The following is a 26332-nucleotide window of genomic DNA, read 5'->3' as shown; positions in this document are numbered from 1 at the left end:
CAGGAACAAAATGTAAACAATGGTTATCTGCTGCTGTGGAATGCAACAGGTGCATCTGTGATTGGTCTCATGTGGTTGTTTCTAATTAATGGCCAATCACAGTCAGCTGGCTTGGACTCTCTGTCCAAGACACAAACCTTTGTTATCATTCTTTCTTTTTCTATTCTTAGCTAGTCTTCTGATTAAATCCTTTCTTCTATTCTTTTAGTATAGTTTTAATATAATATATATCATAAAATAATAAATCAGCCTTCTGAAACATAAGAGTCAAATCTTCATCTCTTCCCTCATCCTAAGACCCCTGTGAACACCGTCACACCCCTGACACGGCAGGGCTCCCGTCTGGCTCGGGGTGAGCCCTCTGCCCCGGCATGGCTCCGGGGACACACACAGCACAGGGGGGTCCCTCGCCCTCCCGGCCCTGGGGACATCCCGGCGCTGGCCCGGGGTGGCTGTAGCGGCCCGCAGAGCCCCGTGGGAGCGGACACTGCGGGCCGGGGAGGGACACGGGACACTTACTGTGTAGCGCACACCGACGCGACTTGTCGGACCTGTAAACAGCCGGCACGGGATGGGGCGGTGCCAGCGGGGGCAGCCCGGCCCCCTGGTAATGAGCTCGGCCTCCGGTATCCAACCCGGCCTCCGGTAATGAGCTCAGCCCCCGGTACTGAGCCCGGCCCCCCCGGTGTCCAGCCCTGCCCCCGGTGTCCCGCCGCTATCCCCTCGCTTAAAGCCGCAGCCGGTGGTTAACACGTTGCGACTCATGCTGGTGCCACCTCCCCCGGGAGCCCTCCTGTCCCCAGCCCTGCTCAGAACACAGGGATTGCTGTCGCCAGGACCTTCCCCATGTCCCCAGCCCCGCTCCCCGCAGTCCCCGCAGCCCCCGGGCCAGCAGAGCCCCGGGCCGCCCCGTGCCCGAGCTAATCTCTGCCCTCCGCAGCGATAAATGATCCCCTCGGGATTAACGGCACTTTTAAACACTTTCTGAATGCGGACAGGGTCCAGGACCTGACCGTAAAATCTGGGTTTGAAAGGACTTAAAATAAATCCCCCGCTGCCCTAGTCTTGCTATTTAAAGGGGATTATCTAAGGGGTTTAGGAGCGCACAGAGGACGGCAGGACAACCTGTGCACCTCAATCCCCTCAAAGACCCTCAGAAAACCTTTCTGCATCTCACCTGCCGGCAGCTCGGGGCACGCAGGACACCCTTCAGGTTTCTCAGACCTCACCACACGGCCAGGTGAAGTTCAGAGCTCCAGTTGGATGCCTGGGGTTTGCTCCTGGACGCTCCCATCCTCACTGGGGACAGTCCAGCAGCCGTGGTGGGGGTTATTGGTATCACTGTCCCCCACAACACCCTTTGTGGGAAAAAGCCACCCTGTGCCAGTCAGACAGTGAGGGTTTTTTAATAAATACCTTTTTTTTTTTTTTTTTTTTTTTTTTTTTTTTTTGCACAGAAATATACCAAGTTTTACAGAATACAAACTGCAGGGATAATGACCGAGCATCAAAGACAGAGGATGCAGAGCACCCTTGTGTCTCCCTCTGCTGTTCTCTAGCTCTGGCCCTGAGCTGCCAGCTCTCCCCATAACCCCACCCTGCTAAGGCTGGGGAGGGGACAGACGAGGTGCCAGCATGTCCTGCCCCAGGAGCAGCCAGGCTGGGCAAGCCCCAGCTCTGGGCTGAGGGCACCAGCTGGAGGGCATCACTGGGGCCGGGCGGGGTGCAGGCCACTGATGGATGGACAATAGCCTTTTGGTGCTGGTGGAGAGGCTGCTGCTGGGTGAACAGCGGGTGGTGGCAGTGCTGGGAGCTTCTGGGCTGCTTCTGGGGAGTTGGAGGACAACCCTTGGATTAATCCATCAGATGTGACTGGGGAAGGGCAGCCCCGTTGCCTGGACCCTACAGGCAGCTGCCCAGGGAAAGGGGACACAGATCCCACAGCAAAGCTCCCTGCTCTGCCCTGCCCTGGCAACACAACCACCTGAGCAGGGTTTGGCCCTGCTCCTGACTGTCAAGGCAGGGTCCTGTGGCTCCTGCCCCTGTCAGCAGGACTTCCAGGCCACAGCCCTGGGCACAGCCCACCCGAGAGGTCAGGAGGAGAGTGGGGTCCCTCATCCCACTGTACCTGCTCTGGAGGACAAAGAGCCCCAAAGAGAGGAGCCAGGTAGGGCAGAGAGGTGTGGGATAGGGAGAGGGGAGGTTTGGCCTGTCTGCAGGCTCTCACCTCTGGGGCAGACACCAGATAGGAGAGAGCTGAATCCCCATCACTTAAAGCCATGAGACCACAGTTGGCTCGGGGTCAGAGAGGACCCCCTTGGCCAGCTCTGCAGCAGCCACACCTCCAGCTGCTCAGCACCCACAGGAGGAGAGCAGAGAGCATCAGGAAAAGGCCCTGCTACTCCAAAGTCACTTACCTCAAGTACAAGACCACCACGAGCCCTTTCTCCCTTTCCAAAGAGATCCAGGAGATCAGAGAGCACCTTCTAGCTGCTCCTCCCTGGTCTCCACACAGCAAATATCCCTACAGGTACCACAGTGTGGCCCGGGCTCCCCACTCCCACTCGGCAACAAATCCACGTGGGGGAATCACCATCTCCCCACAGAGCTGGCCCCACCAACTGCAGGGATGGACAAAAATTTGCCACACCAATCCTGCATCTCCATCACCTAATCAGAGCCCTGAGAAGAACAGGGCCCAGAACATGGGGTGAGGCTGAGCAGCAGCCCAGGGAGGCAGCAAGGCTGCTCTAATCATGGGAAATGTTATGTCTGTTGGAGGGGGAAGTGAGGAAATCAAATGCACCATGGGGAGACCCCCACACTGAGCCAGGAACAAGCTGCTGCTCTGCTCTGGCTGCTACAGCACTTACGTGAGTGGGGAGTGAGGGGCAGGAGACGGCTCCAGAGCCATCCCACAGCCAGCCCTGCCTCACCCCACCTGGGGACAGCCATTTTTGGTTAGGAGGGTAAGGCTATTGTGTGATGGCACCAGATTGTACAGGTGAGATGGGGGCCTGACGAACACCTGAAGGGGGTGCCAGGCACGGCGACGGGAGGGTGGCTGGGTGAGTGTGACAGTGTGAAGAGGCAGCAGGGAGGCACACCCGCTATTTGCCCGCGGCGGGGGCCGTGGCCACGATCTCCTCGTACTTGGGCGGAGGCTCGTTGTAGGAGACGCTGGTCTCCTCGCCGCTGCTGCTGCTCTCCGGGTGGCCCGTCACCTCCTCGTAGGAGGGCGGGGGAGTGGCGCTGGACAGTCTGGAGAGGACGGACACGGAATGCTCGGGCGGGCACAGGGTGCTGTCTGCCTGGGGGGTGCCCCCGGCCCGGGCATCCCCAGCCCCGCGGCCGCTGGCTTCCCGCTGGTACTGGGTCTCCCCCTGGCTCTGCGAGCGCTCCCGGTACACCATGACCCTGGGCAGGCTGCGGCCCGTCCGGCTGGCCAGGTACCGGTTCTGGGCGTAGGAGGGGCGGTGGCGGGTGGCCTTCTGCAGCTGGCACCTCCAGATGATGAACAGGGCGATGACTATGAGGAGAGCCACTCCCAAGAGGGGCACCACCACGTACATAGCGTCAGAGCGCTCCGTGCTGTGCCCGGGGTCCTTGACAGAGTACACAGAGCTGGTGTAGCCTTTCCAGAACTCCATCTGTGAGGGGAACAGAGAAACAACCATCAAACAACCACCAAACAACCATCTAACAACCATCAAACAACCACCAAACAACCATCACGTGCTGCAGGTGACAGAAGGACCCCACCCACCACCAGCAATAACCACTGCTCTCCCCAGGCCCACAAAAGGAGCAGTGTTTTGAATGTCTGCTACCCTTTCAATTTAAGGTGCTGTGGGACCAACACAGAAGGTCCCGGGAACATCCCTCAGTATCCCAGAGCAAGCAGGGAAAAATTTATTCCCCACCAAGCCCAGCCTAGAGAATCATGGACAACAGCCAAGATTTGCCACATGTGCCATGGGAGCACCAGCTCAACCTGCAGCTGTGGGCAGGGAGTCCTGCATCCTGCAAAAGCAATGCCTGAGAAGGGAAAGCCATGCTGGGAAGTGAGGCCACAACATGCTGCCTGCAGCCTGAAGATGACAAAAGGGACAGGAGAGGCTGCTCCCCTTGTGCTCTCCCTCTGTCTGCAGCCTGCTGAGGGTGAGCCCTCCCACACGCCCTGGGACACACATGCAGGACACACGCACCGTCTTCTCCTTGTTCTCAAACACCTCCTTGACCTCCTCATAGCTGCAGACCTCCTCGATGCACTCCCGCTCGATGGTGCCCTGCCGGATCTCCTCCAGGAAGCCATTGGCTCTGGGAAAGCGTTTCAGCAGCGAGTGGGCATTCCTGGCCCCCAAGAACACTGCAACACACAAGGCACAGACATTGTGAGCAGGGACAGATACCCATACCCCATAGCTGGCCTCTGCCCAGCCAAGCTTTCCAACCCAGCTTCCTGATGCCAAACCAAAAACCCAGGACTACAATCAGGTAGGACAGCAGGTGGGACAGCCAAAGGGGCACAGCACTCTTGGGGTCTGCACAGAGACATGGCACCAGGAGCCCTCCTGTCAGGGCTGAGGTGCTAGAGACACCAGAAGCGGCAGCTGCAGCCACACAGAGCAACTGAGGTATAGACAAAAGGCTCCAAAAATATTGGTTTTCAACCTTCTGCCCCTGATGGATTTCATCTTTCTGCCCCTTTGCTGCAGGGCAAGGGAGATCCCACCAGGAGAGCAAGACTGGGACACAGAGCTGTGCCAGGACATGGGGCCAGCACCAAGAGGGACTCAGAGCCCACAGTTCAACATGACAGCCTGCTAGGAGCTGGTGTCCCTGCTGCCAACTGCTCAGCGTCATGCAAGCTCAGGTGGCATCAAGGACTCTGTCCAGGCCCCAGAAAAACCCCTGTCTTCTCCCAGGCCCAGGAGAACAAGGGCAAACATCCCCAAAACAGAGGGACAGCACAGGGGGATGTGAGTCAGGGGCCTGAGCAACCTCTCCTCACACAGCAGCACATTCTCATCCCCACTGTGTTTTGGTGCAGAGGCCTCACAAACTTTCCTCTGCTCCCAAAGCCTGGGAGACTCCTCAAGTCCTCCCAGAGTGCATGCAGTCCTGAAGCCAGGAGCAGGAACAGCACCTTCCTGCCTGCAAGAGGGACACCAAGGCCTCTCTCCATATCCTGCAGGAGGGACACCTCCAGGGGGTGCAGGAGGCCAGCACCTGCCAGGACCTGCAGCAGCACAGGAGGCAAAGAAGCTGTTTGCTCAGAGAGCAGAAACTTCACGCAGAACATGATCCTTCCAGGATCCAAACACGCATTTCATGAATGAGTGTTTCCACAATGCAGTTCAGCACACTCAGCTCTAGGCTGCTTCCAGCTCTTCCCACCAAGCCACAAAATCCTGCTGCTTCCCTTGGGAAGATGAATCAGGTCAGCTGGGTGATCCACAGGAACATACTGACCTCCTTCACCCTCAGGCTCAGTCTTCCACTGGATCAACAAGGTGAACCCATTCACACAGCAGCAGGAGTATCAGAGGAGGCAGGGGGACACAATCTCCCATCTGACCAGCTTGGTGCTAACAAAATACTGGCTCCACAAGCAAAACAGTCAGTGAAAAGCCACCAACTTCTCTCCTTAGGAGCCTTTTGCCAGGGAGAAAGGCAAGTTTCCTTCTGCTTTACCTTCCATGTATCCTGCTGCTGAAACAATACAGCAAGGTATTTGTGGGAGTATTTGGAAATATCAACAGGGACAAGATCATGGTGAAAGAAACAACTACTACTGTGCTACACCAGCCTGGGCTTGGAGGCACTGAGCTGCTTTTGTGCTGTGTAGGTGCATCTTCCCCTTGTGATTTATTAATGCCTTGCTTCTGTGAGAGTTTGCAGAGGGCTGAACCACTGAGGTGTGAATGAAGAGCAGCATGAATGATGTGAGTCACAGATCCTCCCTCAGAATCGACTTTATTATGCAAACCATTTTTTTTTTTTACAAGGACAACCGAAAAAGCATTTTCAAGAGGCACAGAAGGCTTCTTGCAGAAGGGCAGGGATCAGCTTGCCTTGGCTTTCACAGTTGAGGGCTATGCTGGCTGCAGAGGGAACAGGCTGGCAGGCTGACCTTGTCTTGAGCCTTTCCAGAAGGAGATGAAATTTTACAAAGACAACATTCACTCTGCAAATGTCCTGTACTTTGCTGGAGAAGTCTGGCCTCACCTCCTTTGCCTCCCACCTTGATCAGGCCGTGGTATAAACTGTCCCCTCCTTGGCACTTAAGCCTGAGACTTGGATTTCAACTTCCTCAGCACATGCTAGAGCAACAGGCTTGGCTGCAGATCTCACTGTCAGGGTTTTCCATCCATCCCTGCAGAAAGCAGTCACTGGACCCCTTCCCTGCTTTGCCATGCTGAGCTGGCCACTAAGGTAGGAAATAAAAACAGACACACAGGCAGGCAGGTATCAAAAGCACTGTCCCAACTGCAAGCATGCTGTGACAGAGGTGTGTGTTTTTCCCCACATGCAGTTTCCCTCAGGGACATAGAAATGGCAGGAGAGCAGAAACTGAGTCACTGCTCCCTCCCCCTGAAAGTGCAAAGTGGCTCAGGACCAGAGCAGGAAAACCAGTGGCCCTCAGGAAACCTCTCATCTCTGCTGGATCCCCAGCTGGCATGAAGAGCAGCCAGTCCTGTCCCCAACCCAGGGGGCTGAGGGGACCTGCCAGTGCCCAGCAGCCCCAGTGCTGATCCCCTGTGCCTCTCCAAGCCTCCCCACACCAGCTGGAGAACCGGTGCTCAGGAAAGATCAGAGCTTTTAGGCAGGGGAAGCAGGAGCAAGGGCTGGGTTCACCTCAGCCCTTTCCTGCTGGCTTTCCTGCGGTGCTGCTGGCCCCTGGTGGACACCACCCCATGTCTCAGCTGCTCTGCTTGGGGGGGACACCCTCGGGCTGCTTCTCTGGGGAAGGACTGTGGCTGTGCCTGCAGAGGGACAACCAGGGATGGCAGGGAGCATGGGATGGAGAGCCTGCCCATCACCACATCCCCCCTGCACATCAGGGTCACCATGAAGGGGACGCTGCCACCACAGGGGACACTTTCCACCACAAGGACATGCTGGTGAGCCAGCACTGAGCTCTGGGAAGGAGAAAAGGCAGCAGTGGAGGAAGGCAGGGACCCAGCTGGGCATCCTCCTCATTAACTGAAGATTAAAGCAGCCTTTTAAAAGCACTGCCTGAAGATCTCTGCTCCCTCCCGCACCAGCACAGCAGAGATAATGAAAGAAGGCATACCTGTCATCCCTGAGGTCCTCCTCCTCCTCCTCCCCAGCGTGGCTACTGCCTCCACCTTCACAGCTGGCTCTGGTGGCACTCCAAGCAAATCCTGAGATCCCAGACAGATCTCTCCATCTCCATCTCCTCCTCACACTCCCATCACACCAGGGCATGCAGCCTCCATGCAGGCTGCCCAGGAGAGCCAGAGGGAGGCTTGAGCCCAGCTCTGGACAGGCCACACACCCCTCTGCAGCCCTGCCAGGCTCAGCCCATCTTTAGTGCTGGCCCAGCAGTGCTCTGGGTGTGGCACAGCGAGCTCGGGGTGGGGCTGGGCTCGGCAGCATGCACAGAACACAGAGCCCCGGTGCCACCGGGCACACAGGGCAGTGTGGCCCCCAGGGTGGGCACTGCCAGGGTGGCAGCCATGGGCACCAGGAGCACTGCTGATGAGAGATGTCAGAGCAGACAGGCAGCCCAGAGAGCCCTGGGGAGGCCCTTCCTGCACAGCAAGCAGCACACAGAGACAGAAATGCTGCAGGGGTCAGACCTTCAGCACCTCCTCTCGACTCCCACCTTGCAGAGGGGAGAGAGAAGCACAAGTCAGGCCGGACCTCAGACCTCACCCAGGGCCAACAGCTGATGGCAGCTGCTCCCCAGAGACAATAACACCCCCCAAAATGCACAGGCACCCCTTTGTTGAGAGATGGCTGTCAAACATCCCCTTCTCTCCAGCACCACCGGCCCCTCTCCGCCTTGCCTGGGAGCACTTACTTGCCATGCTGCCTCACTCGGCCAGGGGGGCTCCTGCCTACCTGCAAGGAAAGAAAACAGAGAGTCACTGACAGCTTACATTTCCACCCCAGTTTCAAAGCCCAAGCCTCCATCACCCAGGATGAGATTGATGCAGAAAGCATAGTGCTGAGCAGTGCACCCATGGCAGATCCAGCCCAGCAGTGCCCCTGCAGAGAGCCAAGGATTCCAGCTGCCTCCCTGCTCCTCACCTGCCTGGAGGGGCTGGAGGGGCTCAGGGCACCCTCAGCTCCCAGGGAGAAGCAGGGCCCTTGCAGACCAGCAAAGGAGGAAGGGAAAAACTGGATGAAGGATAGACCCCATGTCTCACCAGCAGCAAGATGACCTGCATGCCACAGACTGCTGGGAGCAGCCTGGTGCTCTTCCCTTCCACAAGAGATTGATGGATACAGGTGAAGCAATCATCTTATTTTAGAGCAACTTCACAGACGTGCCAGTTCTCACTTCTGCAACTCCTACCCACAATCTGGTTGCTGGGCCAAGCTAAGGGCAGCAACAGAGTGACAGAGCTGCCTGCACAGCCAGGACAGCAGCTCTCCAGCTGGACAAGCAATTTTTGTGCTTCAAAAGCAAAACTGAACTAAACAAAACCCCACAGAAGTCAAACTAAGCCCTGCAGAAGCAGAGGATATCTGTTTGTTTTCCATGCTTTGTCTTTTCCCTATGCTCAATGCCCCATGGATCAGAGTGCACTGGGCTGGCTATTGCTGTGTGTGACACTTGCTGTGGCAAAGCCACAACTCTGTCAGGAGACAGAGGGGACAGGACTGCCCAGCTCCTGCAGGGATTTATTGCAGATGAAGGAGCAGGCATGGTTGGAAACAGCAGGAACTAAACCACACGCCGGTGTCAGGCCCAGGACTTCAGATATCCAGTTATTCCCAAAGCACTCGGATCTGCTCTGCTGGGGTGAGGTGAGGGACAGCACAGAGCTGCTCACAGGGTCAGCAGGGCTGGAAACACACTTCTCCTTTCACACGAAAGGCAGGCACCCAGAAGGGCAGATGCTGCACAGCAGCACACCTCACAACAGCCACCTTCCAGCAAATGCAGCCCCTCTCCCTGCCAGCATCAGGTTTGCTGTGCTTTCCAAGGCTCCTACACCTCAAAGTGCCAAGAGGGCATGCAAGCCTGGAGCTGTGTCCAGAGAGAGAAAGCAGCTTCTTCCCAACAGTGTGGGAAGCTCAGATTGCAAACCTCAGGCTGGAGTTGAAGCAAAAGCAAAGGAAAGCAGCACCAGAAGTACACAGGAGAGGTCTGCTGCTTCCAGTGCCCCACAGCCCAACCCTGCTTCTGTGAGCCCTTCTGGGGGATGTGAGAGGCCTCTGGATCCATGAATTCCCCCATAGGCTCTGGGCAGGGACCACCTGACCCACTTCTGCTGTCATCAGTTCTTACAGAGACCCAAAGCCCCAGGATAAAAAAGAAAGCACAGCACAGAGCACATGCCACAGTTTCCACACAAACCCTCCTTGTTACAGGCATCCTCCCCCTCTGATGGACAGGAGAACAAAGACACAGAAAGAAGGATATTCTCACATCACACACCAGACAACAAATTTAATGCTGTTTCATTTCATTTACACTCTTTTACTTTGTTCCACGTATCTGTGTCAGTGCACCCAGTGCCACAACCAGGGAGCTGCACACAAGCCTCCAAGCACAAACAATGCCGGTGAGAAGGGCAGACGTCCCAGCCGCTTATTTTTATTTCCACATGCAAATTCCTGGCCACCTCCCCTGGCTCCAGCGAGCAGGAAAAGCGGGAGCAGCGCACACGCTGACGCCGAGGGGAGCAGCATCCCTCCTGCCCCCACGCAAGCCGAGAGAAGCCTGAAGCTGGAGGCTGACCTAGCAGACGCCCACCCATTCCCGATGCCCCCCCTCCGGCTTCCCATCCTCTATAAATACCCCATCGATAGGAGGTTGCTAAGGCAACCGTGGGGAGGCGCGGGGGATGCAGCCATGGGAGTGAGGATGCTGCAGTCGCACATTTGTGTCTCCCCCAGGCTCCCCCCATCCCCGCCCCCGCTCCCGTCACTGCTGCCAAAGGAGGAAATCGTGCCGGGAAAACACGGAGCGCGCTGGAGCCGGCTCCCCGCGGGCCCCGAGGGGACGTGGGGGTCCACAATGGCAGGTGGCACCTCCTCGACAGGCTGGGGGCGGCCCAGTCCCCCCGAGCCCCCAGTGCCGCGCCATGCACGCAGGGAGGGTGCTGGCAGTGCCAGCATCACGTAGCCGCGGTGCCAGCTGGATGCCAGCAATATTGGGGCTTTTCCGTGCCAACATCCACGGCGAGGAGAAGAGGCTACGCCGGCTACGCCTGACAGGGCAGGAAGCCTCGCCCTCCCAAAACAGCCGTCACACCCCAACCTGCTCCCTGCCTGCTGCTCATGCTGCCCGGGCAGTGCCAGCCCGGCCCCTCTGTGCCCAAACCCAGCTCCAGTGATCCCCACTGTGCTCGGCTTATCGAGCCACCCCACGGCTGGGACCCCCAGCTCACCTGTCACCCTGCAGCAGGGACCCCCAACTCACCTGTCACCCCACGGCTGGGACCCCCAGCTCACCTGCCCAGGTGTGCAGGGGCTTTCCAGTCCCCCCTCAGCCTTCATTGCCACCCCACGGCAGAGCCCTCAAGCCCAAGTGCCACCCCACAGCTGAGACCCCCAGCTCACCTGTCACCCCACAACAGGGACCACCAGCTCATCTGCTACCCCATGGCAGATCCCCCTTGCCTACCTGTCACCCCACAGCGGGGTCCCCTAGCTCACCTGCCGCCCTATAGCGGGGTCCCCTAGCTCACCTGCCACCCCATAGCGTGGTCCCCTTCCTCACCTGTCTCTATAGCGGGGCTCCCTATCTCACCTGTCACCCCATAGCGGGGTCCCCTATCTCACCTGTCACCCTACAACAGAGACCCCCATGTCCCCTGTCACCCCACAGCAGGGTCTCCCAGCCCCACCTCCCCGGCTGTGCGGGGTCCTTCCAGCCCCACCCTCCGCCCCACCGACACGTCCTCCTCGTCTCTGCCGCTCTGCTGTTCGCCGCGCGCCCGGACACGCCGCGCTAGTCCCAGCGCTCCCGTCTCCCCTCTCCGCGGCAGCAGCCCCTTCATCCCCGCTCCAGCCCCGCAGCCGCAGTCCCAGGGCTCCGCTGTCCTCCCCCCGGCCCCGCGGCCGCACCCGCGCCCCGCCGGTACCTCATGGCGGCCCCGCGCCCGCCGCAGCCGCTCCCTCCCGCCGACGGGCAGGGGAGGGCAGGCCCCGCCCCCGACACGCCCCGTCCCGCCCCTCGACCAATCGCGTCCCTCCGCGGCCCGCGCGCACCGCCTTCCTCTTGCAATGGGGATGCGGGGCGGGAGAGTGGGCGTGGCCACGTGCTCCTCCCCCAGCTCGGGGATGGATCGGCAGCCAATCAGAGCGCGCTGCGGCTGCCGGGCGGTGCCGCGGTGGCCGCTGGGAGCTGTAGTCCTGAGCCCCGCCGTGTTTCCGCGGAGCGCGGGCGCGGCCCGGGGGCGGCCCCGGGGGTTGGCCGAGGCTCCGGGCGGGTCTGGCCCCGCTGCCGCACGCAGCGCTGTGTGCCTTCCCCTGCCTGTTGCCTCACGCCGGCCTGCTGGGGTCAGGGCTGCCAGCATTCCGCGGGTGTCCCGCGGTCACATCCCCTGTCGCCTCCTCTTCTTCATCATCCTTCTCTTCTTCTTCCTCCTCCTCCTCATCCTCCTCCTCCTCCTCCTCGCTGCCCGAGTCCTCATAAAAGCAGAGGGTGGCCTGCACCGGGAAGTTCTCCAGTAGCTTCTCCCCCACGCTGTACAGGTGGTCAAAGGCCTTGGACTTGGGCCAGAGGAGCCTGTGTGGGGAGAGCCGGGGTGAGCCCCCGTCCGCCGCGCCCCCGCGCCCGCCCGCGGCCCCGGGGCCAGGGCACGTACCTGACCGGGTGCTGGAAGAACGCCAACGCTTTGCCGGGACCGCCGTGCCCCTCCGCTGCCCGAGCCTGGGGAGACACAGCCGGGTGGTACCGCGCTCCCGCTGCCCGGGCTGGCACCGGGGTGCCACACACACAGCGACTCCCCCCTCCCCTGCCCCCGAGCTGAGGCGCTCACAGCCCCGCGGGGAAGCTGGCATCTACCCCCACATCCTCCCGACGGGCTTTTTGCCAGTGTAATCTCTGCCCCGTGCTCCAGAGCAGGTGCCCAGGCATGCCGCTAACGCCCTGAGGAATGCCCGCCCGGCTGGGAACAGGCGGCCCCCTCAGGGCTGCTGTGGCCCTGTCCCCTCAGGGGCTCAGCCGGTGCTCCAAGGGAGCTGGGCACGGCACGGCCCTGGGACAAAGGACTCCATGGGACAAAGTGACCGAGAGGCTGGTTTGGTGCCAGCAGGGACCCCAGGGGCATGGGGACAGTGCCAAACTCACAGCGTCCATCTCCTCCCGCCGCGGCGCGTGTCCCTCCTGGGCTCGGGGCAGCCACGGTCTCCAGAGAGGAAGGGCTCTAAGGGGGAGAGAGAGAGAGGAACTTCAGCGCCACAGCCACCCACCCTGACCTGCTCCCTTTGCCTTGCTCGGGTGAGGCAGCCCCACAGCCTGACCCGCCCGGCCAGTCCTGCCTGACTGCCAGCACCTCTGCACCACCCACGGCCGCTGGCATCAGAGGTGTCTCCAGCACCCTCCATGCCATCCATGGCTGATGGCATCAGTGTCCCCAGCACCGCAGCCTTCACCCAAACCCAGCTGGAGCTCCCCCATCTCTCTTCCCAGCCCCGTTCCCCTGGTACCTTGCCCCTTGTTCCAGCCCTGGGGCTGGGCAGGCACTGGGCACCGGCACCCGGAGCCCGTGGGCAGTCAGGCAGCAGGCAGCAGCTTGCATGGTGGCAGGAGATGCTGTCCCTTGTGACACTGCAGACCCTCGGTGGGGACACATTTATAGCTCTGCCTCGGCCGTGACTCACAAATTCTTTGGGGCTGTGGGGACAGCGGTGTGAAATTTGTCCCAGTTGTGTAAACAGAGGGCCGGGGGGAGGCTGGGGGCGGAGGGGCTGCGATCTCTGGTGGAAAAGCAAAACACAAAAGGGAAAATTTGGACACCATTTGTGAGAAAATCCCCGGGGGGGAACAGGGGAGGGTAGAGACAATTAACAAGGATGATTAAGTGCTCTTTGTAGCCATTTGCATAAGGGAGGCAAGGGAGATGGGAAAGGGATGGGAAATGGTGGGGCAGTATGATGAGCATGGGATTGGGACAGTGCAGTGGGCATGGGATGGGACTGCGTGTTGGGCGTACCATGGGCACAGTGTGGTGGCCTTGTGTTGGGGACAGCACAGAGGGCACGAGGAGGACAGTGATGGGCTACAGTGGTGGCAAGCACAGAGCCACCAGGAGGCAGCTGATGGCTCCAGAGGGGCTCAAGGGCAGACAGGGAGGGAGGACACATTGCAGGGATCGACCCCAGGCACTGTCAGGACAACGGTCTTGCTCAGGCACCCATGGCCCATCACCCCAGGGAGCTGCCAGATCCCATTGATCCCCACAGATGGGAGAGCAAGCATTTGCCAGTGTTCCCTGCCCTCTCCTGTGAGTTTTTGAGATGTGGACCACACCAGGAGGGACAGAAGAGCTCCTCAAAGTGAGGGTGCAAGGCTGATGCAGCCCCTGGTTCCAGCAGGGCCACTCATCCCGTCCCTGCCCACTGCTCCTACCCAAGCACTTGAAGAAAATGCCACTGGCAGCTCCTGGGAGAGTTTCAGTTTGGGACAAGGAAAGAAAATAGCAAATGGTCCCTTCTGTAGCTCTGCTATCAGCATCCAAACACTGCTGTACAAACTCCAGCCAGACCTTGCTCAGCTCTGAGCACAATTTGTCACCAGAGGCCCTGCCTGCCCCTGTCCATCTGTGGCAGCCGGTGAGCAGGAGGGGGCACGGGGCCAGCACGGCTCTCATTACCTTCCCCATTTGCTCCTCATTTGGGCCAGCAGTCTTACAACAACAAACCCCGTGGAGGACAAGCAGGGCCAGGAAGAGTAAACCAAAAGTTCAGGCTGGCTCTGAGGAGTGGGGAGCTCAACCTGCTGGTGTTTCACTGCCCCTCGAACCCCAAAACAGGCAGCACAGCCCAGAGTGGACACATGGATGGTGGCACAGTCACCTGCCAGCCACTAAGGCTGTCCAGAAGGATGACAGCAAGCCTCAAAGCTGAACCCATTAGGTGAACCTACCCCAATAATTCATAGACAACCAGCAAAGCAAGCTCCCCAATCCTTCCCGACACCCAAAGGGTTTAATTCTGATCTGCAATAAGCCTCTGATCCAGGAGATTTGCAGGTGGATTGTGCAAAGCTGGAGCTGAACAACTGCAGCCCCTGATCCCCTGGGCTGGGGCCCTGGCTGCTCACCCTGTCCCGAGCAGCCACCGCCAGTCCTGGGTGACCCCCGGCTGCAGCCACCCCGGGTCCCACCCTGCACCTCCAGCCACCTCTGTAAGTACCTCAGAGCCCCCTCCCTCGCCTTCTGCCGGCACCCAGAGCACCCAGAGCACCCAGGTTTTTCTTTTCTAGGTGTGGGAGGACTTGGTGAGAGCACAGGAGAGCAGACAGAAAGCTGGCAAGCTTTGGTGCCGAGCATTTGAGGTGGCAGCGGGGGGGACGGGAGCAGGGGCAGGCCCCGGGTGGTGGCAGCACGCTCAGCCAGGAGCACTCCCGGGGGAGGGAGGCCACTGGCCGCGATGCCGGGCTCAGCCCGGTTTCGCAAGGCACCACAGGAGGAGGAATTTTTAAACAAAGCAGAGGGAAAACAAACCAACCCTCTCCACCACCTCTGCCAACCTCCCCTGCCTGTGTACAGGGCTGTGGGCGGGAGGTGGCACTGACTCAAAATCCCAGAGGAGCTGCACCCCGAACTGCTCACCCCTCCATAGGACAGGTCACCCCTCCACAGGACAGGTCACCCCGCTTGACTGGCATGCTTCCACAAAGCATCCCAAAGGAGATGCCAGCCCTGATGTAATTCTGCCCTCTGTGGGCCTCCAGGCTCTCCTGGGGATGCAGGTGTCACTGTCACATGCGTCCCTCTCCATCCTTGTCCCCAGCAGCTCAGAAAGGCAGATATCCATGGTTCAGTCTCAGGTGGCCGTGTCCCTTTATGCCAAAGGAGCCTCAGCAGCTCGGGGTGGGTCGTGGGTGGCTGCAGATGCCTTGGGTGAGCCCCATGCAGATGGGGACAAGGTGCCATCCCCTTTCCTCAGCTGGGGGAGCTTTGCCTTCACCACCCGCAGTCACCTCCAGCAGTCCCAAATATGATGGTGCAGCCATGGCTTTTTTGGCTTCCTCAGCTCGAGGCATCACAGCAGACAGGGAAGACTGCTCGAGGAAGGCAGCGGGCACTTTCCCCCCAGCAGCAGCTGGCTCTCCATCCCTGCCCGCGGCGTCAGTGCAGGGGAGGGCTTTGGCGTCCGTCCTGGGCAGCGCTGCCTCTGGAGCCTGCCCGGGGAGATAGCGGGGGTGAAAGGGCGCCTGGCGCTCCTGCACGGGCTCGGGTCAATCGTTAATCGGGAGGGATTGCTTTCCGCTCCCGCAGGTAACTCCCCGGGCTCCCACCCCGCACAAAAGCGGCACCCCCGGCAGCGGGGTGGAGCTGCAGCGCTGCGAGCGGAGCCTCTCGCAGGGCCATGGGAACGTGAGCACACGGCAGGGACCTGGGCGACGAGCTGCGAGCCTCGGCCAGCGACAGAGGTGACAGCCAGCCGCCACCATGGTGTCCATGGGGCTCCAGCTGCTGGGCTACACCGTGGCCTTCCTGGGCTACATCGGCACGCTGACGGCCACGCTGCTGCCCAGCTGGAAAACCAGCTCCTACATCGGCTCCAGCATCGTGACAGCCATCAGCTTCACCAAGGGGCTGTGGATGGAGTGCGCCACGTACAGCACGGGCATCACCCAGTGCGACATCTACAGCTCCCTGCTCAACCTGCCCGCCGACATCCAGGCGGCCCAGGCGCTCATGGTGAGCTCCTGCGCCGTGTCCTCGCTGGCCTGCCTGCTCTCCGTGTTCGGCATGAGGTGCACCGTGTTCAGCCAGGGCTCGCCCGGCAAGGACCGCGTGGCGGTGGCGGGCGGCGCTGTCTTCGTGCTCGGGGGGCTGCTGTGCTTCATCCCGCTGGTGTGGAACATCCACGTGGTGCTGCGGGATTTCCGCAACCCCGTCATCCCCGACAGCATGAAGTTCGAGCTCGGCGAGGCTCTTTACCTCGGCATCATCTCCTCCCTCCTCTCCCTCGTCGGCGGCTGCATCCTCTGCACGTCCTGCCCTGCCCGGGACACCACCACCGCCTACTCCAGCGCCTACCAGCCCCAGCTGCTGGCGAGCAAGAGCCCCCAGCCCTCCGTCAGCCAGGTGCACAAGACCAAGAGTGAAGTCAATTCCTACAACCTGACAGGATACGTGTAGTGGCTGCAGGGGGAAGCAGGCTGGCACCTCTCCCGGCCCCCAGGGCAGCCGGGCTGGCACCGAGGGAGCGCGGTAAGAGCAGAGGGCACGGGCACCGCCGTGTGCTTGGGGGGGTTGGCCCCGCTCTCTCCCCGGCATTCTGAGAGCCTGTGTCTGCTCGGAGATCCCAGCCGGTGGCTTACACTGCTGAAGGACCCTGAACCCGCCTCCTGTTCCTTCCCCCGTGCAACTCCCGGCGCGGCGGGACCCCAGCCCGCAGCCCAATGACCCTGCCGGCAAAGGGGAGCGGGCTCGTGGCCTCAGGGGCGGCCCGCTGGCCATGGAGGCACCGCAGCAGGGTCAAGGACATGTGCGTGGGTCTGCAGGCGCTGCCGGGGGTTGGGGGTGAGTGCTGGTTGCAAACCGATGTCGCAATAAATACGTCTTTCTAGCCACACTGTATCCGAGCTTTTCTCCGGCACCGAGGGGCTGTGGAGGGGGGCAGGATGTGAAAGGTGCCCCTGGCCCTTGCTCTGGCTGCCTCCCCCACCCCACGGCTGATGGCTTTGTCACCCGGGAGCCCCGGCAGGTGGGAGCCTTGCTGAGGGGGAGGAGGGCCACTCCCTGGCACAGTTTGTCCCTGGGCACCACGCTGGGACGTTGCCATGCACCACTACTGCCAAGGTGCCAGCAGAGACATGCAGAGCTCCCTGTGGGATAACAACACCTTCCCTCTGTTCCCCCAGCCCTTCTTGCTTCTGGGAGTGCAGGTGTAACGAGGCTGGGGATTCATTGCCCCTGGGTGTGGCACACCCCAGTCCCCGGGTGCTGGGCAGCCCTGGCATTCCCACATCCCCACCCCAATGAGCACTGGCACCCTGGGCACACATGGTCCCAAGGACCAGGGGCAGCTCCTGGCTATGGTGGAGTCTGAGCAGCCCAGCTCAGCTGCAGAGAGGCCTCACAGGCAGGTCCTGAGCCCCGAGGTCCTTGAAGGGTCTGTTTTGGGAGAAAATGCCACCAGTGAGACACTGGAAAGCTGCAAGGGATGGGCAGGCAGGAGGCAATGGTGTGGAGGGACAGGCTGTGTGGCTGTAGCCCTGCACAGGAACATCCACACAGGCTGCTGGTGGCACTGGGGGGTGCTGGCACATGCCAGGCCATGGCAGGAGAGGAGGTGCAGGCAGACCAGCCCCACAGCCCACCAGGGAGCAAGAACATTTGAATCCATGTGCTGTACCACTAACCCAGTGAGAGAACCCCTGCCCTGCTGTGCCACAGCTCAGGGCCGCCCAGAGACCACCCCAGGGAGAAGCAGGCCTTGGTCTACCTGCTGACCCCTCATAAAGCAATTTAGATTAGGCCATGGAGAGGAGGGGACCGTGTTGCGCACTCGAACGTCACCAGCGTCACCCTTGCACCAGTGAAACCGTGTTTGCTGTGGGGTTAGCACGCTCCTGATAACATTGGGTCACGCTTTCTCCCCTCCTCAGAGGGCAAGGAGCTACCAGGGACCCACCCTGGGGTGACAGTCACTGAAGGGACCAAGGTGGATCTCCAGGCAAAGGCCAGTGACCCCATTTCCATGGCCAAGAGACAAAGCACAGCATCAACCCTGGACCAGCTGGGTTATTTATTCCTGCCCTGAGGAAAAGAGTGCCCTGGGGCATGCAAGAGGCTTAACCTGCTGGTGCAGCTCCCCAGGAGATGCTGCAAGTTCTGAGGGTGCTTTGGCTATAAATTTTAATTTATTATTTTTTCTGGGCAGCTGGTGGAGAGAGTGGGAGAGCAAATAGTTGGCACAAAACGTCACACCTTAAAGAGGAGGAATTCCTGGGCACTGAGTCCTTGCCCCTCGCCTCCCACCCCTGTCTGCAGGCAGAGGCTGTGCTAATTAAACAAAGGGGCATTTGAAACGCTCAGAGCTTGATTGGTGCTGGGCTTATTAATGCTTTAATTCAAGGAGCAGAAGGGAAGCTTCCCCCAGAAGGAAAAAGGCGGCTGGCACAGGCAGAGCTCACAGCTGGGGTACAGAAACACCATCACACTCAACAGGGACCAGGTCCCCAGGCCCCTGGGCCACCAGCCTGCCACAGGGGAGCCCCTGCATCAAGCACTGGGTGGGTTCAGGGAAGGGAACATTTTTCCCCTCCAGCTTTCCTGGCCTTCAATGTGAATGCACCCAAAGATGTGAAACCTGGCTACAGGGCAAGGCACGGTGACATAGATTTTCCACTTGGGTAGGAGGATGGGGAAAGGGAGGGGAGGACACTGGGTGCACAGCTGTGGTGGCAATGGTTATCTCTGCATCCTGCAATAACCATGTTCTCATTATTGATAAAGCAGGTTCTTGAGGGCAGCCTGGATGTGGCCCAGCCTAGGGACAGAGAGAACAGGAGCCCAGACTGCCCCAGGGGCAGCTCTGCTGATGGGCAGTGTGAGGTAAGGGATGGAGCTCTGACAGCCAGCACAGAACCAGCACCTTGCAGGCTCCTGCCCCTCACCAGCTCCGTGGCAAAAGCTGAGGGTGCTCCAGGATTCCTGCAGGAAAGGCACAGGAGGGCACAGCCAAGTTCAGGACTAGATGGGGAAGCAGGGCTGGGCAGAGGGCTGGGTGGGGAGAGGGCTCTCTCCATCTCAAGCCCCCATCTCACAGGATGGTGTGGTGGAATGGGGAGCCTTGCAGCCCTCTCTGGAGGGCCAGGCTGCAGTGACTAATCCCCTGCCATAAGGAAATGAGTCCTTCCCCTCTCTCCCCTCTGGATGATGCCTCGATGGAAGGAGCAATAAAATAATGTGCCCTTATCTTCAAAAGTGATAGAGGCACTATAAACACTCAGTACACCCCAACCCAGGATCAGGGACTGCAACCTCATCAGCTGGTCACGAGAAATGTGCAGAAAGTCACAACTTCTTCTTCCAAAGAGGGAACAGCCCAGCCCATCTGCAAGGGCCCTGCACCCAGCCCTTGCCCACCAAGCACTGCCCCAGGGGCAAGCAGAGCCTCTTCTCATGCAGAGCACTGGGCAGGGATGCCCAGGTTGAAAAGGGCACAGGTTTGCCCTAGAGCCACCAGGATCACACACCTCCTGCCTCCCTGGAGCCCTCCAGACAAGCAGAGCTCATTCTGGCATTCCCAACCTGCTGCTCATCTCTGCCTGGCACAGCTGACCTCGAGCAGCAGCAAACAATCCATGCAAGCTCTCTGGGAGGGCCCATCTCTGCCCACAGCCCCCAGGAATTGCTCAGATAGGAGAGAAGGGAGGGGGAAGGAGGTTCAGGCCAGGTTCCTGATGGGCTGGGGCACTTGGAAAGGACCAGCACATTCCTCCACCCTCTCCCCAGCCACAGCACACACCCAGCTGCCTCCCACGCCGTGCCAGAGCCTCCTGGCCCCTCAGCAGGCCAGGACTGATATGGAAAAATGCCCATGGCTCTGCAGCAGCCTCTCAGGAGCAGCAGAGGATGCACAACCAAAAGGGGCTGCTCTGGACACCCCAGATCCTGACTGCCAGGCTGGGCTCAAGTCACACACTGGCAGGAATGGTCTCGGGTTGCTGTTGATAATTGCTGCCCAAGATGTGCAAGATGTCTTTGCTTCAGCCCATGCAACTGAAGAACGAGTCTGGACTCTTCACTTTTTGGTCTTGAGGTTGTTTATTAATTCTTATCTATAAAATTTTCTTTCTGCCCAGCTGAGGTCTGCTCAACAAGGCAGCCACAGGCACTCTGACTGCCCCTGAGGCGGTGTTGTCCTTTTATACTACAAACTATGTATAACATATTTACACTTAATTCCCAATACCCATCACCTATGTTAGACAGTGCCCTTCTACTCTAAACCAATCCCAAAGTGCCAACATCACCGCAGAAAATGGAGAACAAGAAGAAGAAGAAGGAAGGCTGGACACGCCCAAGCTCCTCCATCTTGTCCCCATAACCCCCATACCAAAAATCCTAAAATCTTCATTTTCACCCTGTGATCATTTTGTTATTACACCATTCAAACCTGTGTGACTTTCATGTCCTCATACAAAGCTGGCAACTTGCTCCAGGGGTCAAAATCAAATCCATAGGTGTTCTGGGCTGTGTGCCAGGGTCTCTGAGCCCCCCAGGCAGGGTCCCAGCAACTCTGGACACCCAGAGGGATGCACTGAGTTCCAACAGAATGGGAGAGGCATTCCCTGCTCCAGCCATGCCCCTGAGCCCAGGAAAGAGCCTGATGGATTCAGCGCTGGTATCTGTGGTGCTCAGCTGGCAATTGCACTCACATTTCACCTCCAGAGGCTGCCTGCCCTCCTGGGGCAGTGGGGATGGCCCTGAATGGAGTCAGGGCACACAGCAAGCACGGGCTGATGGTGCCCAGCTCTTCTGGTCCTGCTGGGACACCTGGCACTGAGCGTGAGGAACAAGCTCCTCTTTGGAAAACACCTCCTATCAGGGGAAAAACTGATGCACAAACTCATGGCTGTCCACAGCCTCCCAGGTGAGACCTGTTTAAAGGCACCTTAAAGGATCCTCCAGTCTTGGAGGAAAGATATGAGGGCAGAATGAACCCCATGACACTGCAGGGGACAGAGGCCTTTGGAGATTGCTAGAAAGCACCTTCCTGTTTGAACAGCAGCTCAGAAATCAATCAGGACGGTTATAAAAGGTGTTTATCTCAGAAAAGCTGATACCCATGGAGAGGACACGGATGTTTGATCTTCCAGGCGTTGCATTAACATCACAATCAGATTGTTCCATAATAATTGGAGGCTAATCACTACTGGAGGAGCTTCAGGTTAGTGATCTCAGCAAGCCTCATGTACCTGCAATCTGTAGCAGCCACAAAAATGCTTTGTAGTAGAACCCACACCAATTCAGTGAGCAAGGCATACTTTTATAGTGGTAAAACATAAGGTCTTCCACAGATTTTACAGAAGTATTGGGAAAAACATAGTCCATCTCCATAATCTGCCAAAATCTACTTTGGAGAACTGGTTTAGAGAATTGCAGATAAGTGGTAATGGTTCCGCAGCATCATGCTGGACAGAAGAGAGGAAGAGCAGAGAATCCCAAACACCTTTGGCATGGACAAACAGAGCTGCAACCCTCTTAGCAAGTCTAGAGAATCACCCCAAGCAATCCCTGCCATCCTGGCACCTCCATGCCTGAGGGCACCAACATTTTGGCAGCTGCTAACAAAGGTTCATGCCTAGAAGATGCTCAGACCCCAGGCACAGCTGAGCCCCTCCAGGGTCTCTGCTGAGCACCACGAGTCTGGGAAGGAACAGATCTCCCCATAAGCAGAGAAATCAGTCAGCTTTGGGGCTGCCTTTTATCTCCACTCAGGATTTCAGGGTGTACTTTGAATGAAGTTTTTCCCTCACTGGCAAGCTAATCTTTCCCTAAGTCAGGTGTCTTTTTTCACAGAACTTACAACACCCTCTATTTCTGGGATGTCCAGCCTGCTAGAAAGGGCTGAGAGCAGAACAAGACTCACGTCACAAGCAGCACGATTGCCTCGAACTTGCTTTCCCAGAAAAGCTGTCTCTCTAGGTTTCTCAGGTCACTGGAGCAAAGTCCCACAGCACCAGCTCTGCCTGGCAGGTGCTCCCAAGATTTCTCCAACAGATGCATTTTCATTACTCAAATTTTTAGCCCTTTCCTTTTGAGGCAGTGGGCACAATTTCAGCCTTCAGTATTTTTCAGGGCATAGAAAAGCAATTACAGAGCTAAGGGCTGACCTCAGCTATCCCTGGATGCACCACCATGATGCTGACATGCCCTTTGAACAATTCCAGCACACTTTTACAGGAATGAGGGCACTGCTCTTTGTCTCTGTTCTTCCCCACTGCCACAGGAGCCAGGCACACATCTCACTGATCACTGGAGCCTCTGATCCTCCCACAAATGAGCACCTCCTCCTCAGCCTCCTGCCCTTCCCAAACACCATTTATTTTAATGTTTCCAGATGGTGAACTGGCATGATGTCTCACCCCAGGCCTGGCTGCTGGCAGGGCAAGGCTCACTCCACCTCCATGCTGCTGGGGAGGTGGCAGGGGAGAGATATCAGGGAGACAAACAATTAGCTCCTTGTTTCAAAGCAAGGAGAGCAGGCTTTGGGTCCAGGGATATCCTTGGTAAGGGGAAGGACCCCCCTGTTGCAAGGCAAAGCCCCTGGAAGTGGCTCCCAGAACAAAGTCCCCATAGCCCAGCCAGGGAGCTGCCAGGACCCTGCTAGTGCACAATAAATTTCCACCTGCCTGGGCAGACCTGTGCCTGCAGCTGACACCTCAGGGCCTGCTCACAAACAAGGGTCTTGCTGGGGGTTATGGCCTCATTCCCAAAGCTCAGGGAGCCCCATCTCTCTGCTGTGCTGGGTGATCAGCGTGCCAAGGGCTGACTCCTGCCTTGGGGTTCTGCAACTGGAAACTCTTTTACTTCACAGGCCACAGGTGCAGCTAATCCAGCCAACTTCAGCACTGAGAAAAATCCCCATGGGGAATAAAGGGGAATAATCAGTGCAAAACACAGTGCAAAGGCAGCCCAGTCCTGTGAGGAGACTCAGCTGTCCCTGAGTGCAGCTGCCCTTTCCCATGCAAGATCTTTGCAGAGCAGAGGGAGGCTGCCCAGGAAATGCAGGACTAAAGCTCCAGCTCAGTGATGGGATGAAGAGAGCCACAGTGCCTTCAGCAGAGTGAGCTGAGGGGAAACACACCACTGCTCTTCCCTGGCTCCTTGCACCCCTGCCTGCTCCTGCACACCCCCATGCCATGCTGGGACCAAGGGCAGGACGGGCTGGGTCCCCACAAGCCTTGCCAGGGCTGCTGGCTGCAGCCACAGGACTTCATGGGGCACAGCACGGTGCTGGCACAGTGTGCACTGGGAGGAGAAGGCTTTACCAAACATCCTTATCTCTGAAGATGCCTTTCTGACCTCCTCACCTCCAATATGTGTTTATCTCCACTACACAATTTAATCCCCCAAACTACTCTGGCAGCAAATCCTGGCACTGGCATCCTCGAGAGAGTTTTGAAAGATGCAGAAGAGAAGTGCCAAGTTTCAAACCCAGCTACTCTGATACCAGCTTATCCAAGGAAAATTAATAGCTGCAGCTTGCCAAGCTACATCCATTTAGGAAACGCTCCATCACAGAACTACTTTGTGTGTTATTTCCTCACACTGGGGAAAACAAATCAGCTCAAGAAATGCCAAAAGACCCATGTATTGCTGTAAGGAGCATATATTTTTATCTTGCTGCTGATGTCAGACACAGAGAGGTGAGAATATGAAGCCTGCTGGCTGTTCACAGGCTGCTGAACGCTTCCGCAGGCTCACGGCTCTCTGCTGATGGATGCTTGCATCAAAGCTGCCCTTTGCTCACCACCTCCTCATTGAGCACAGCCCCTTCCTCTCACTGACTCCTCAGTGTCTGTTTTCTGCACATCACCGTGCTGGGCTTGGCTGGGCACACTGAATTTCCTTCACAGCAGCTGGGTTTGGTTTTGTGCTGATAAGCCAGGGGTGTTTGAGCTCTCCCTGAGCAGGGCTTGCACACAGCCAGGGCCTGTCCTGCTCCTCACCCTCACCAGAGAGGAGCTGGGGGGCACAGCCAGCACAGCTGATCCCAGCTGACCCCAGGGACACCCCAGACCTGATGGCATCACCCTCAGCACACAGAGCTGGGGAGAAGGAGGAAGGGGAACATTCTGGGTTTGTCTTCCCAAGTAATCGATGGAGCCCTGCCTTCCTGAAGCACCTGCCTGCCATGGGAGGCAGTGCATGAATTCCTGTTTTGCTTTGCTTGCATACATGACTTTTGCTTTAGTTATTAAACTGTCTTTATCTCAACCCACAGGTTTTCTCACTTTTACTTTCCCAATTCTATCCCCCATCCCACCAGTGGGGAGGGAGTGAGCGGCTGCGTGGGGCTGAGCTGCCAGCTGGGGTTAAACCACGACAATCACTCAGCCATGCTCTCCTTTCCCTGGGAGGCAGGAATAAACCAGGAGACAGGTTTTAGCCCAAGGGCTTGACACACGCCATGAAAAACTCTTGGGATGTCTGTGAATAATCTGCTGAAAAACAAGGTCAAGTATGTTAGGGATAAAGTTCAGATCACAGAGCTACTTAAATGGGAGGGAATAAAAAAAGATGCAAAGAGGAGGAGCAGCAGCAGCTAAGATTACGCATATGTGCCGTGAAGAACATTGAGATCAAGTCTGAGGGAGGTGTGGACATTTCCTGCTTTAGAAGCAGCTTTGGAGAAGAAAATAAAGGTCTGTCTTTTCACCCACCCAGGGCTGATGCTTCAAAGCATGATTGGCTTTGGGGATAAAACTTCCCAGAATGGTCAGAAGCATGGATGCTCCCAAGATCATTGGCTGTTTTGTACTTCTGAAAATGTATTTCATGCAACCATAATAACTGGTGCAAGCATCCCAAACACTGCTAAAGTAAAACTTCAGCTCACTGCAATATCCTGGTACAGATTCAATCTTCTCAACAGCTCTACTGAAAATTGAATATGATTGGGGTGTAGGCCTGTAGTTTGAGGACTGGCTGGAGAGATGTCAGAAGCAAAACACCAAACAATGAATGAAGGTAGGAAATGCTACTCTCAAACCATGAATGGAGGGAGACAAGGGGCATACCTTCAATCTCAAGTGTTCCCACCTGCAGCACTGACCTGGAAACACAGTAAACAACACAATCTGAAAAAGTCAGGAGAGGTCACAGAAACAGCTCTGAAATCTCAAAAGATGAGCTGGAAGTGAAACAGGATTCAACCAAGCAGGAGATCAGGAATAGCAGAGACAGACACAGGTCCTACAGACTGCAAAAAACCCCACAGCTGTATAGACATGTCCTTTCTGCCTGCAATAGCAAGAGAGAAAGTTCCTTCTGGTAAGTTGTGAGTTATAAATGCAGCCCTTTCCAGGAGGAAATGATGTGGCACAACCCTCACCATGCAGCATGGGGGATCTCTGTCCACATCACTGCATTGCTCAACTCTGACTCTCAGGAAATGCACACAGCACACGTTTGGTGATATCACCTAAGCACTGGTTTCTGTCACATGCCCCATGGCTTTCCAGGTAAAATGACGAGTTTCAGTCAAAGGGGTGATGCTGGCTGGCCACCCACACATCCTCTCCTCCACACCCACGGCCTGGGCGAAAGAATGCACTTCAGGAGGGACAGGGAATGTGTGACTGTAAGGGTGGGCTCTCCTCAGCTCCCTGGAGCCAGTCATTTAAGGTATGAAGGAGGAAATCAGGTTTCAAGATGGAAACCACCTCAGGTTTGAACAACATTGAACTACTTGCACTTGCCCTTGTTTTCTTCCCATGAACCATATACTGCAGGCAGCACAGGGAGCTGGAGCATCTTTTGGGTGCAACCTCTCCCCTTTGTCACATCTGGCTGCTCCCAAACCCCTCATCTTCCTCAAACTCCCCATCATCCTCAACATTTCCAAGTTTAAAGTACAGTCATGTGTACTGTGATATTTTATGAAAAATCACTTCACCAGGATTTCTGCTCCTGGCAAGATGAGAAGCCTCAGCTTCTCCATGTTTTGCTCCTTTGGAATGTGATTTGGAGAATTGTTTACCCAGCATGTGAATTGTTTTTCATTAATGGCCAATCACAGCCAGATGTGTCGGACTCTCTGCATCTGTCATGAGTTTTATTATTCATTCTTGTCTAGCCTTCTGATGTCTCTCTTTCTTTAGTATAGTTTTAGTATATAATTTTCTTGACTATACTAAATGTGATTTGGTATATTGCTCCTCTGGAATGTGATTGGAGAGTTGTTTACCAAGCATGGGAACTGTTTT

General features: G+C 57.4%; 3 protein-coding genes across 7 annotated transcripts; 1 reads left to right on the top strand and 2 right to left on the bottom strand.

The window, feature by feature from the left end:
* Positions 1 to 1390: 1390 nt before the first annotated feature.
* Positions 1391 to 11334, bottom strand: PRRG3 (proline rich and Gla domain 3). Of its 5 annotated transcripts, none has more exons than XR_009115107.1 (5): positions 11292 to 11316; positions 8054 to 8094; positions 7301 to 7855; positions 6248 to 6433; positions 4286 to 4369 (listed from the first exon to the last, which is right to left on the bottom strand). XR_009115107.1 is itself a non-coding variant. In XM_058032412.1 (4 exons), the coding sequence occupies exons 2-4, from the start codon at positions 8058 to 8060 to the stop codon at positions 3111 to 3113; spliced, it is 708 nt and encodes a 235-aa protein (XP_057888395.1). In that variant the 5' UTR covers positions 8061 to 8094; positions 11292 to 11334; the 3' UTR covers positions 1391 to 3110. The 5 variants fall into 5 exon arrangements, 1 of the variants encoding a protein (XP_057888395.1); XR_009115106.1 differs by lacking the exon at positions 4286 to 4369 and adding an exon at positions 5964 to 6148; XM_058032412.1 differs by lacking the exons at positions 6248 to 6433; positions 7301 to 7855 and adding an exon at positions 1391 to 3650 and having other exon boundaries at positions 4209 to 4369; positions 11292 to 11334.
* A 357-nt stretch (positions 11335 to 11691) lies between these two features.
* Positions 11692 to 12922, bottom strand: RIPPLY1 (ripply transcriptional repressor 1). Its single transcript, XM_058032945.1, has 4 exons — positions 12862 to 12922; positions 12503 to 12578; positions 12018 to 12082; positions 11692 to 11938 (listed from the first exon to the last, which is right to left on the bottom strand). Exons 2-4 carry the CDS (start codon positions 12509 to 12511, stop codon positions 11692 to 11694), a joined length of 321 nt encoding a protein of 106 aa, XP_057888928.1. The 5' UTR covers positions 12512 to 12578; positions 12862 to 12922.
* Positions 12923 to 14477: 1555 nt separating this feature from the next.
* Positions 14478 to 16896, top strand: CLDN2 (claudin 2). Its single transcript, XM_058032413.1, has 2 exons — positions 14478 to 14560; positions 15657 to 16896. The coding sequence occupies exon 2, from the start codon at positions 15831 to 15833 to the stop codon at positions 16524 to 16526; it is 696 nt and encodes a 231-aa protein (XP_057888396.1). The 5' UTR covers positions 14478 to 14560; positions 15657 to 15830; the 3' UTR covers positions 16527 to 16896.
* Positions 16897 to 26332: the final 9436 nt, after the last annotated feature.

This window comes from Melospiza georgiana, chromosome 12 (assembly GCF_028018845.1).
Source record: "Melospiza georgiana isolate bMelGeo1 chromosome 12, bMelGeo1.pri, whole genome shotgun sequence".
Lineage (NCBI taxonomy): Eukaryota > Metazoa > Chordata > Aves > Passeriformes > Passerellidae > Melospiza > Melospiza georgiana.
The sequence above is the reverse complement of the archived record's forward strand: the minus strand, read 5'-3'. Positions and strand labels throughout refer to the sequence as shown.